The sequence below is a fragment of the Merops nubicus genome, unplaced genomic scaffold, assembly GCF_000691845.1.
Source record: "Merops nubicus isolate BGI_N331 unplaced genomic scaffold, ASM69184v1 scaffold23893, whole genome shotgun sequence".
NCBI classification, from domain to species: Eukaryota; Metazoa; Chordata; class Aves; order Coraciiformes; family Meropidae; genus Merops; species Merops nubicus.
In genome coordinates, this window is record NW_008598761.1 from 1 (window position 1) to 13,156 (window position 13,156).

The 13,156-nt window shown below is 53.8% G+C and overlaps 1 protein-coding gene across 1 annotated transcript; it reads right to left on the minus strand.

Moving 5' to 3' along the window:
• Positions 1-267: 267 nt before the first annotated feature.
• On the minus strand, positions 268-12,877 carry LOC103769925 (aryl hydrocarbon receptor-like; the record flags this gene model as incomplete). Its single annotated transcript, XM_008937169.1, has 6 exons — positions 268-458; positions 569-705; positions 1,425-1,551; positions 2,740-2,829; positions 5,731-5,843; positions 12,690-12,877. Coding segments are annotated over 6 exons (846 nt in total), but the record flags the coding sequence as incomplete, so codon positions are not given.
• Positions 12,878-13,156: the final 279 nt, after the last annotated feature.

Consider the following 13,156-nt stretch of genomic DNA (forward strand, 5'->3'; position numbering starts at 1 on the left):
CCCCTTTTTACACGGAACCAGCACAAGCTGCATCCCCTCTTCCACAAAACCACCCCGTGCTGAGGGGGGGCTGGGTGAAAACCCAGCAGCCAAGAAGTGCTGGCGCCCAGTTCATCTGCTCCTCGTGTCACTGGGGTGCCACAGCAGATGGGCAAAAAGCGTTGGACCTCTTGGGGTGGGAGCTGGGTCAGAAGTTTCTCATCTTCTGACTCTTGGCTCCACCCAGCAGCAGAGATTTTGCCCTGGGAGAGGTGAGAGGGGCCATACCTGGAATCACAGGCCATGGGAGTGAAGTCCAACTTGTGCTTTGTCTGAAACATCAACGTCTTGGTCCGAAGCTCCAGGATGGAGAGAGGCTGGAGGAGAGTGGCGATGGCAAAGAGAGCAAGGGGGGACCTCCCTGATGCCACCTTCTGCTGCCCGAGGAGGCATTTCAAGCGCCCACGGAGATTCAAGGCCTTAGAGGGAGGAGAAAACGTGGCTCTGAAGTTAAGAAGGTGAGAAGAAATGGGTCTCTCCCTGCTGCTACGGGACACAAGTGTCCTCGAGGATCAGATGGGTGCCCTACCAGAAATCCTGAGGAGCTCTCCAGCAAGCAGCGGAAGCGGCAGGTGAAGCTCCTCTCCATGGAGGAGGTCTTCTCGGGGTGGAGGTGCTGGGGTGCAGCACTGCAGCCAGCCAGCAGCGCCTGGGTGGTGGGAAAGGCTGGGAAAGCAAAGGAAAACATCAAGCCAAAGGGTGGGGAGGCACTGGAATAGGTTGTCCACCCAAAAGCTGTGGATGACCCATCCCTGGAAGTGTTCAAGGTTGGGTTGGATGAGGCATTGAGCAACCTGGTCTAGTGGGAGGTGTCTTTTCCCATGACAAGGGGTTGGGACTAGATGATTTCTAAGGTGCCTTCTCAACCCAAACCATCCTGTGATTCCGTGAGAAGATTTCCAAGCTGTGCCCCTTGAGCTCCTGGCCTTGCAAAACCTGCTCCTGGTGGAGGCTTTGCTGCTCTCATGAACTCATGATCTTCACGAGATGGGCCATGGGAAATTACCAGTTCATGAGAGTTTCTGGTCCCTTGGCCTCTTGGGAGCAAGATAACAAGCCAACCCCACTGACATAAAGAGGATTTCAAACACTGAAAAGCAAGAAGGTTTGGGAGAAGTGGTTTAGACTAGATCTAAGGATGAAATCCTTTACACTGAGAGCAGCGAGACACCAACCCAGGTTGCCCAAACTCTTCTATGACTCTATGAAGTTCCCACCCCTCCATCACAGCAGAAGACAGCCCGTCGTTGCTGTTCTGTTGGCTGCTTTTGGTGACACGTGGCCCTGCCAACCTCTGGGATGGTTGGAAGTCTTTATGGGATGCACCTCAGCCTAGGTGGCCACAAAGGCCACCAGGAGAGGTGGCCACGGTCCCCAGGGATCACCTTGGTGCTCGCCACGGGCAGCGTGAGGGGTGCTGCTGGGTGGAGGAGCCCTGTGGAGCTGCTGCTGGAAGGTGGCTCTGTCCTCTGCGTGGATCAGCTCGTAGACACTCTGGTAGATGAGATCTGACTGGAATGACACGAGGGGAGAAGAACGTTGGCTCCAGCTCACCCTGGCAGAGGTGGCTAGAGGAGGAGGTGGCAAGAGGCTGGCAATGGTGTCACTGTCACCACCGATGCTGTGGAGCAGGCACTGGGGAAGTCCCAGACTGGACTCAGCAGCAGATGGGAGCTGGATTCAGGAACACAGGGGTTGGGATCAAAGGCAAGATGGACAAAGTCCTCCTTGGACACCTCCCACTGAAGAGCCTTCACCCTGGTGACCCCCCAGCTTCACGCTGACCGTGCTGTGCATGGGATGGAACCCCTCAAACCCTCGTTGGTCAGTTTGGGGTCACCAGTTCTGGCCAGTTCTCCCTTCAGGTGCACCCCAACGTGGGGCACAAGGTTGAGCAGTGACCTCGGTCTGCTCAGGAGCAGGTCTAGGCAAGAGCCTTTCTGCACAGCCCGACCCTTGGAGGATCTCAGAGGCTTTTCCCCTCCTGGGTCCTCCACGTGCAGCGACCCAGTGTGAAGGAACAGCAAACACAACCAGGTCTGAGTGCCACGTGGAGAGCAAGGACTAGGTCCAGGCTGCTTTTTTTGGGGGAGAGTGGCTCAGGAAGGAGGAGAAGGGAGCAGAGAGGAGGGGGTCAGCTAAGCAGAGATCTCCAGCCTGGCAAGGCTGAGGTTCTCCTGGCATCACCCAGCCCTTCCACTGCCTCTAGCTCCTGATCCTTAACCCTGGGACATGCTGAGACTCCAGCTCCCTCCCCTGCCACGGGAGACCCAGATCTTTGGGAACCTGCAGCAGCACCCTTGGCCTGGCCCGTTTTAGCTTCTAGGATCTTCTCAGGACCAACCATAAAGCCTGGGGGTTACCAGAGAGGAACAGTTTGTGGGGTCCACGTTGCCTGTCTGAACAGCACTCAAAATCTCTCTCCTGTTGCCATCTCCAGCCCTCTGCCAAGAAGCAGTTTCATTTCTTCCACAGCATCGATGTAAATTCATTCCAAGGTAGGATCAAACCATTTTGACCCCAAAAACCCGTTGGAATCTGCAAACCTCTTTCCTTCAGGAGGCCACCAGGAAAGACAGACGTGTTTTGTCCATCAAAAAATGACCCAGGGGAGGTGGGAAGGGAGAAGAAAGACCTAGCGTGGGTCTCAGCACCTCCATCCCAGAGCTGGGCTGCAGCCAGGAGAAGAATGGTACCCACCTGATGAAAGCCCAGGTAGTCCTGCACCGTTGGGGAGATGTAGAAGATGTAGCCATCTCCAGTCACAGCGATGACAAAGCCATTGAGTGCCTAAAAACAGAAGCTGAACTCAAAATTCCCTCTAACTTCAACCCCGCTGCTGCAAGATGAACTTCTCCAGGTGTTTCTTCAGCATTTGGGGACAGGAAAGGGACCTTCTTCACCCACAAGAAACCCCACAAGAAAGCAAAGCTCCTTGTGACCACGCAAGGCTTCTCATCTTGGTTAGCTGGAGGTTTTGCTTCCAGTGTTAGATGACCCAAGAGGAACCAACCATCTTTTCTAGACCTATTGTTGAAGGCATCTCACTGCAGGGCAGCTCCTACAGCTGAAGGGACCAGCTAAGGAGAGGTTTCGTGGAGGACCTTGAGTTAGTTCCCTCCTCTCCAGCTGTGCCAGTTGGGTGTAGCTGTATTCTTTTGGAGCTCTGATCTTCTCCAACCAACCTGCCTACAGCTTCAACACCAATCAGGAACAGGAAGTGCAGAAGGACTGCCCTGAGCTCTCCAGGAGCCTGGTGGCTCCAGGAGGACCCTAGAATCAGTTGAAGCACAACGAAGCCTTCAGAGATAGTCACCAAACTGCACTCAGTCGCTGACCCAACCTATTTATCCACTCCTTCATTTTAAGGTTGACCTCCAAAGACACTTTGGGCCTCGCTCCTCAGCCTGGATTTTACAGCTGGGGGTTGTTCAAGGTTCTTTCTGTGTGTCTTCGTTCCCCAAAACCTTCAATTTCCCCCCAGAACCTCCCTTTTCATCCTTAGCACTGGAGGACATCGCTGTCCCTCGGGCTCCTGCTCTCATCTCCAAGGGTATGTGAACAACTCCATGAAGTTCAGACCAAATCCAGTCACCTCTATCACTCAAAGTTGGTAATGCAGCTCAAAAAAAACCACCCACCTTGAAAGCAAAAGAGGTGGAGAAACCTGGAAACTCAGATCTTTGATTTAGGAAGGCCTTGGTGTCACATCTGTGCCAGCTGAGGTGGCCTCCCCTGGTCCTTTCATCTTCGAGGAGGCAACAGCCTCCTGGGCTCATCTGTCTCTCATTTCCCAAGACCACAACCCTTTTCTCCTTTGATTTTGTTCTTGTTCCTGACAAACATCTCAGGAGGCCCCACTGCTCTTGAGGTGCTCATCAAGAACAAGCCCCATTGCCCCTCAAATTCATCCTGGCTTTGAGCTGCCACCACACTGGGAAAAATTATCCTCCTCTTGATGTTCTAGACAACAGAAGACCCCAAACACCCCTGCTAGAGCAGGATCACCAAGAGCAGGTAGACACGTCCATGGCCTACAGCTAAATCCACACCCAACTGGTAGCTCCATGCTTGAGAAAGACCAATCCCCCCCCAAATGAAACAAATTATTCCAAAACTATAAAAGATGATGCCTGGCGTGGAAGGGGCTGTGAATACCCACCAAAAAAAAAAAAGCCAAGATGAAGATCCAGAGAGAGCTGGTGACCATTTCAGGCTTCTTCCCCAAAAAAGGACAAGACCTGCCAGAAGGACAGACTCTCCCCACGCTGAGCTGCCCCTGGGGAGGACCATGAAGACCTGCAGCCCCCCACACCCACCCCTGAGGGGCTCTGGGTTTTCTGTACGTGACAGAATCTGATTAAAATGCTCTTGGAGGTGGGGGGAGGAAGCCACCAGGCAGCCCCCTTGGGGGTTTCTGTCACATTAACACCTCATAAGCTCTCCAGATGCCTTCAGCCACCCGAGGCTCAACAAATTGGCATCATATGGCCCAGCTCAAACCTCTCAGAGAAGCTCTTGGGAGCAGTTCCATCCTAAATCTGGGACAACTGCAGGCTCCCTCCTGGTTCTTGTGTCATTCCAGCTACTCCTCCATGACTATCACACTTGCAGACAGCTGAGACCCCTCCTGGGAGTGAAGCCCACGTGGGAATCTTCACGTGGTCCAAGTTTCATCTCCAAAAGTCCTGCTGAGCTCTCAGGAGTCACCTTCTCAGCAAAATGGCTGCACTGCAGGGTGACATTGGATGGTTGGGTGGATGGATGGATGGGTGGATGGATGGGTGGATGGGTGGATGGATGGATGGGTGGATGGATGGATGGATGGATGGATGGATGGATGGGTGGATGGGTGGATGGGTGGATGGATGGATGGATGGATGGATGGATGGATGGATGGATGGATGGATGGATGGATGGATGGATGGATGGATGGATGGATGGATGGATGGATGGATGGATGGATGGATGGATGGATGGATGGATGGATGGATGGATGGATGGATGGATGGATGGATGGATGGATGGATGGATGGATGGATGGATGGATGGATGGATGGATGGATGGATGGAATGGGTGGATGGATGGATGGACTGGTTCCACTGCAGGAGGCACCATTAACCACAGAGATCCCCAGGGGATGTCACAGGACCAAGAACCCCCCAGGGCAGCATCGTTCCCAGGAGATGGCAGGAAGAAGAAGAGGAGGAAAGCCTTCACTATGTAGACACTCAACAAGAAAGGCCAAAGGTGCTCTTGGAACTTAGTCTGGCTAGGGAGGGGAAAGAAAACAAGAAGAACCTCTTCAAATACATCAATGAGAAAAGGAAGAGTGAGGAAAAAGAGCTTCCAAACCTGCCTGGATGTGACCCTGAGCACCCTGCCCTAGGTGACCCTTCTCTGGCAAGGGGGTTGGATGAGATGCTCTCTAGAGGTCCCTCCTAACCTCTAATGTTCTATCATTCTGTGATCCCACTGATTCTGTCCACCACCCTCTCCTAGATCCCTTCTGTTCCTCCCCTGAGCACGGGCATCATCCCTGGTGCCCATCCCAAGCTGCTCAGAACCTTCAGCAATCCCAGCAAAGCAGCTCCTGGCCCACAGATGGGCCCACCCCCTCCATAGCTGCTGAAAGGTCCACGCCCAGCAGGCAAGGGAAGACCCCACATGATGAAATGATGGCACCATACCTGGAGCAGCAGCTCCCCCTCAGGAAGCAGCTCCCTGTTGTCCTGCAGGTCCCTCTGTCCATCCCCTCCTGGGGCTCTGGGCTGATCCACCACGCAGTCACCAACATCTGTGGCTGTGAGTGAGAGGACAAGGAATCAGCGTGGAAGGGGTGAGCTGGGAGCCTCTCCTTCCTCCTCCTCCTCCTCCTCCTCCTCCTCCTTCTCCTCCTCCTCCCGTGCACCCCACTACCCAATACACGTGGATGCAGCTGGAGAGGAAGATGAGACCAGTGGGAACTTCAGCAGAACCCCTTCGTAGAGCCATGTCCAACTTGCCCAATGCTTCCCCCAAGAGATTATTCCCCTGCCTGGTCCCATTTCTTGGAGACCTCACTTCTGCCAAGCTCTGAGGCAGAAGTGCAGAGGGGAGGTCGATGCTTTATGGGCTGCCCAGGTGAGGAAACATCACCCAACTCAACAAGAAGTCTTCAGGTTAGTGTCTGGTCGTGCTGGAGTTGGCTTCAAGCCACCTCAGTGCCACAATGTCCTCCCTGATGCCACAAAGACCTTCCCAAACCCTCTGAGATGCCATCAAAGTATTCATCAGTTTTTCTGCCCTGGCTGCGGGATGTCAAGGACCATGGGACAGACTCCAAACCAGTTGTTCAGAGAACAGGAATGAGGACAGTAGCTCCTGGGGATGTCCCCAGCACCACACTTCATCTGCTGGGGAATGATCCTTCCAAAACCTCCCTTCAACCTCAGCTTCCAACAGGAGAACCATTTTCAAGGTGTGTTTTTGGCACCGACTCGACCAAAAAGCTGCAGGAAAACCTCAAAGCAACCTCCACGTAGGAACCACCCCACCTCTACCACCACCAGGAGCTCCCTCAGCACCCCGAGGTCAGACAGACCCTGTGCACAGCCCCATCCTGGTAGAACATCCCCCCAGCTGAGCCCTGGGCTTCTGTTCTGCTGGGGCTGCATGACCTTGGCTGGAACCAAAGGTCTTCTGAATTTAGGAGAGTGGTAGGAAGGGAGGAAACCACCTCAAGTGTGACCACACATTTAATTCTGCCCACAGCAGAAGCTCTCACCTCACCCCTGAAAGGTTTTAAAGGCTTGTGGGAGGTGTTTTTTCCCAGTAGCACCTAGTCTAAAGGTCAAATAATGCCAAGCTGAGAAGAAGTCCCATCTGAAACTCCTTCTAGGAGACGTTTTGCTTTGCCTCAAACCAGCAAGATGCCCAAATGCCAGTTTTTGTCTTAAAAGCTCATCTCTCTTCACCTGTGGAGCCTGAGGGATGAGAAGGACCCACCCGTGCAGCCTTTCAGATGGTTCCAGGTCCATCAGCTGAAGCTCTTGCACTAGGTCATCCTGAGGAACCACAAGGATGGAGTCACAGAGGCTTGCACAGAAGTGGAGGAGATGCTCTGAGGCCACGATGCAGAATTGTCACCGACAGAACTGGGCTACTTCAGCCTGCCCCAAACCTTGAGGGCTCCGTGGACATGCTCAGGCATCACCCCTTGTCCTGTCCCAACAGGCCCTAATCCAAGATGGTGCCCATCTCTCTGATGGGTCCTGTGAAGACCTGGAAGGCCACCTTCTTTTCTCCAAGGTGCCCCCAGCCCAACTCTTTCCTGCTGGGCTCCCAGCAGAGGGGTTCCCCCCTCGGGGCATTGTTGGGGCTCCTCTGGCCCCTCTCCAGCAGCTCCCTGGCTCTGCTGTGCTGAGGACTCCAGAGCTGCCCCAGCACTGCAGGGGGGGTCTCCCCAGAAGGGGGCAGAGGGGCAGGATCTTCTGGGGGGGCAACCCAGGCTGGGGGAGCTCCTGGCCAGCTCCTCACCCTCAGCACCCCCTAGGGCCTTCTCCTCAGGGCTGCTCTCAATCTCTTTATACCCCAACCCAGGGCCAAGACCTTGCCCTTGGCTTTGCTGAACCTCTTGAGGTTCACACAGACCCAATTCTCCAGCCTGTCCAGGTCCTTCTGGATGGATTCTCTGCGTAGACTCTTCCCAAATCAGCAAGAGGTGGATGAGCCAAGCCAGGGGATGTGAGACCTCTGGGAAAGGTTGAGAAAGATGAGGTTCAACAGCAGGAAAATAGTCACTGTGCTCAGTTTGCTCATCAGCCAAGGAAAGACACCTCCCCAGGAGCTTCAAAAGCCTCGGTGGATTGCCAAGAGTTCCCCATGGGAGAACATCCAAAGCCCATCTGGAGCAAGGGCATGACTTCAATTTGCCCACCACGGGGTGGAATAGTTTCCAAATGAAACATCAGCTCTTCAAGTTTGAATTCTTTGGAAAAGCAACAAAGCTCTTCCAAAACAAAGCTCCAAAAAAGGGCAGAGAGTGTTTTGAGAAGATGCAGGGCCTGAGCTGCAGCTCCCTCCCAGGCTTCACCAGCAAGATTGTTTCTTCCAACTCTCCCACCCATCTTAGCAAGAGGCTTTTAAAGTCCCACCAGAGATGTTCACTTGTTCTCAAACGCCAAGTGGTCCTTTTCTGCACAGCTGAGCCAGAAAATCCTGCAGAATCCATCTCCCCTGGGACACGTGGTGATGACCTGGCTTGGGGAGAAGGTCTGGAGCACAGAGAGAGGGGAGGAAGCCCAAAGAGATGGTGTCTGCAAACTGCTTTGCCATCAAACATCACTGCAACGAAGCTGCAAGGTCCCAACTGGTGCTTTTAAGTACTGGTGGTGTGTAGGAGCTGTTGTTCACCTCTAGCATGGTTCTCACCATCCACAGCTGGAGGTCAAGGAGATATTGAGGCCAAACCTGTGGCTTTCTCCCACCAAAATAACCCAGGAATGTGTGACATCAACTCCCCTTTTGTCATGACTTCAACACCTCTGTCCCAGCCTTGTTCTTCCATGGGGCTTCTCTGCTTCCAGAGGCAGCCACCCTCCTGGAGATGGCCAGTGGAGAGTGAGCATCCCTCAGGCAGGCAGGGCTGAAGCTGCTGCCAGAAGCCACCACTGTTCCTCAGTGGTCTAAATGACCCAGAAACCCTCTGTGCTCCTTTGCAGGTGGTGACCCCCTCGGTGTTCAAACATGGAACAACTGGATGTCTTCCTCCACCCACAAAGTCAGCAGCAAAGTCAAGCAGCAGAGTCACAGGACTTCTGAATTCACCCTCACTCAACCTGCCAAGGACCAGAAGGGTTGGGAGCAACCCCAAGAGATGCCTGAACACGTCCAAGTAGAGGATTCCAGCCCCACGTAACCACCAGGGGCACAAAGTTTAATCCCAGTCACATTTTTGGACTTGGAAAAGGAAAAAAAACATGATAATTCTGAATGAATCTGGACGTGTCCTGTAGACCCCCAAGAACATCCCGTTGGGTTGGTTTTCTTGCCTCCAGAAGGAGGTTTCTGAGCCCTGCAGTGGGGAGGAAAGACCTCCAGCATGAGAAGGGCAGAAAAAGAAGCCAAGCAATGGAATCTCTTCACTTTTGGCTCATCCCTTTCATGAAGAAAAACCCAGAGGTTGAAATGTTGCCTCTGGTGGGGTTTTGTCACTGAAAAAAAACCCCCAGAGCTGTTGGTAAAAATTCCTGGACTCAGTTCTGCTGCCCTGGATTGAGTTCCACTGGTGGGAGATGACAGACTTGACCCATGGCAAACATTTCTCTTTGAACAAGCTCCAGAGATGCTTGGCATGAAGAAACCAGGAGCTCTCCCAGCAACACCAAGGCACTCCCAACCATTTTCCTCTTGGAGCCCAGCCCAAACCCCATCAAATGAGCACCAACCTTGGCCTCAGCTCTTCATGGAAGGCATCGTGCCAAGCAGAGCGGCCTCACGCCACCCAAGAACAACAGGCAAGTGCCAAACCCACAGATGATAACCCTACCAGGAGTCATCATCACGTGGCTGAGGAGAGGAGAAACGCCCAGGGGAGTGCTGGCAGCTCCAAAGTCCATGTCAACCACCCCAACCTCCTCCTGCTGCAAGAGCTCCTGGGTGATCCTGCAGGTTCTTGGCCAGGGAGGGATTTAAGCTTGACTTCTTTCAACTCATCAGTTACTCCAGGTCCAGACCCTTGCAGCTCTGCCCCGTGGCAACAGCAAACTGGTCCCTGATGGACCAAACTGGTCCTCCCTGGGGGTCTTTAAGGCCAGGCTGGAGGAGGCTCTGGGCAGCCTGATCTAGTGGGAGGTGTCCCTGCTCATGGCAGAGGGGTTGGAACTGGGGGATCCTTGGGGTCCCTTCCAGCCCTGACAGATTCTGATCTGTTTTAGCAGAGGACTTTAGAGCCCTAATGGCTCAAGGGTTGGACTTGATGATCTTGAAGGTCCCTTCCAGCCTAAAGGATTCTATGATTCTAAGTGCTTGGGCAGGTCTAGGGCTTGCTCTGGAGGTGGTGGTCGTGGCTGGAAGGTGGCAGCCAGGACCACCTGGCCCTAGCACTAAGATGAAGTCTCACCCAGCACAAACCAAGCAGGAGATTCCATCGTGGCTGGCTGGAAAGGTGCCCATGGGAAAGGCTCCACCCTGTGAGACCTTCCCCAAGTTCATCCAAAATCTGTTGCAAGCATGAGGAAAGATGTTCTAAAATCCAGAACACACCAGCCTGGGTGTTAGCTCGAGCTCTGCCAACCTCCAGAGCATGGTCTTGTCTCAGGAGAGGGTCTTCCATGGCTTCTCTCTCCACCAGACCTCACCACCTGGGAGACCTCCACCTAGGAAGAGGACATGGCAGCCCTAAGAACATCTCCTCCACCTTGCAGAGCATTCAGAGTCCCATTTTCTCAGCAGAGCCACACGTGCAGCCCCCAGCATCTGCTTCTTTTGTTGCACAGACCCTAGGGCATGAACTCCAGCTCAGCTCTCCAGCTTTATGGAGGTCTTCCAAGCCCCTCAGCACTAAAAACCATCCGAGTCTTCCTGAGAGCTCGTTGCTTGCAGCAAGTGGAGCTCCTGCCCAAAGTTTGGCCAACTCAAGTGCCAGTGAAGAGTCTCTGATCCCTCAGGCAGGTGTTGCACGCTCTTCAGGCCACTGCAGTCCTCTCCAGATGGAGAGGGAAGTGTGTGGGTTCCTCCAACACCCCCAAGAAGAAAACTCCTGATGCCCCATCACCTCTACAGGGTCCTCCTGACACAGCTTTCCACATCATGAAAAGCCACATCAAGGGCAACAGGAGGAAATACATGATGTAGATGTGCTAGAGAGGACCAGAGGTTGAGAAGAAGCATTGTCCATCTTATCTCTTACCAGTCTTTCCCCAAATGTTTGAAATTAAAACTCAAAAAAAGGCCAAGGAGCCCAACAACACCAACCAACCAACCTCTGGAGATCATCTCATCCCACCCCCCTGCTCCAGCAGCTCACCCAGGGTCACAGCCAGGAGGGTTTGGGATCTCTCCAGAGCAGGAGACTCCACAGCCTCTCTGGGCAGCTGCTCCAGGCTCTGCACCCTCACCCCAAAGAAGTTTCTCCTCCTGCTCAGGTGGCACCTCCTGGGTTCCAGTTGGTGCCCGTTGCCCCTTGTCCTGTCCCTTAGGGCCAGCAGGTCTGGACACCCCAGTTAGCTCAGTTGGTCTCATCCTTGCAGCATTTTTCTGCCCCATAAAGGCAGCACCACTGCAGGGGACGTGTACAAGAGACTTCTCCTCAAACCCAAGGTCTGCAGAAAAGCCTTGGAGTCCCAGCACAAGCCTTTTCACCAGGAGGAACCATCTCAGATACATCAACAGCTGCTGAAGACAATCGCTGCCGTGACCTGGGAGCAGGAGGAAGGAGCTACACATCCATGGGAGGAAAAAAAACCCACTCCCAAAAGCCCCTGGTGCCAAGAGGAGAAGCTGAAGAGCAGCAAAATCCAGCCACAATCCTCCTCCAGCCCGTGGTCGGTGCTTTGTGTCCATCTCTCTGCAGCAGCAGGGCTGTGGAGAGGCAAACAGGAGGAGATGGCTTTTCCAAGCCTATCAGCTCAACCCTCCATCCCATAAAACCAAACTGAGGTCATTGGGGAGGAGGCATCACCCTCCATCTCCTCAAAAGGCTCATTAGAGAAGGATGATAGACCCACCACAGCTGAGCCCAGCAGGACCAGGGGGGGCACGTGCAGCAGCAAGCCACCGACAAGAGGAGGAACCTCCCCCCTCCTAAACAAAGGAAGAGGAGAAAAAAGGAGCTTCTCAGCAAGACGTGTCACTAGACCTACTGCTCCCTTCTTCACCACGGCCTGGTGGGTATCAAGGAAGGGGTCGTGGAGCTGCTGATGGTGGAGAAACTTGGCAGGAGGTCTCAGCTGCTGGGCAGGCACCCGAAGTTGTTCATCTCCCCCCAGTTTCTCTGCCTCCCAAAGGGCTGGAGCCAAGGTCCTCTGCTCCAAGCACCCCCACAACCTCTTCTGCTGAACTAGGTGCTTTCACTTCCCCAAGGATGTTGCTTTTGGGGGACACCAAGTGCTCAGAACTGACTGAAGAGGATTAGATTTGGGTGGGAAGCATCCCAAAATGAAGATATGGGATATATGGATAAAATGTGGGTCGTGGCAGCAAAAAAAGACCCAAGAGGTAGATGTCCCATGAGCAGAACACCTCCCAGCAACCATTGCTAGCTCCTTCATGTTTCTGGAGAGGTGGCAGCTCCCTCCCCAGCCTTCTGGGGCATTTTCAAGCCAACATCTCAGCTAAAAGTTCATCCCTGGATGCATCAACACACAAGGGGCTGATACCACAACTCATAGAGTCACAGAATCCTTTAGGTTGGAAGACACCTCCAAGATCAAGTCCAACCCTCAAGCCAACACTAAGTCCTCTGCAGAAACAGAATCAGGATCTGTCAGGGTTGGAAGGAACCCCAAGAATCCCCCAATTCCAACCCCTCTGCCATGCTCATCATCACTTCCCTTCAGGAGAAGCCACTTTCCACCCCCAAGCCAACACGGCGTGGGGTGGGATGGGAGCTGCACAGCCAGGATTGACCCTAGGGACTTCTTCCACCCTTCACCAGGCAGAAACTCACCCATCAAGTAGCTCTTCACCTTCAGGTACCCCACAGCCAACCGTAGGACGGAGAGTTTGTCCAGCCTGGTGAGGACCTCTTCAGGGAAGGGCAGCAAACCCGTCAGCTTGCCCAGCTCCTGGTTGAGCCGGTCGCGGTGTCGCTTGGAGGGGTTGGACTTCACGCCCTCAGGGGGTGGTGGTTTGGGGCTGGAAGAAGAAAAGAAGAGTTTAACCAACCTAGGCCTACCCAACAAGCTCTTTCCAAAGCCAGCGTTGACTTCCCCGCAACCACAACACCAATGGATGGAGAAGACGTGGTCATCATCCAGTTGGAGTGGGAGGAGATCCTTAGGTGGGCACCTTAAAGCTCAGCTGGATACTTCAACCTTCCTCCCACCCTTCCTCCCACCCCTGAGCCCTGGTGGGGAAAGGGACACCAACAAGGCAAAGCCCTACAAGCCACCAGAGTACTTCTTGGAGGTTCTT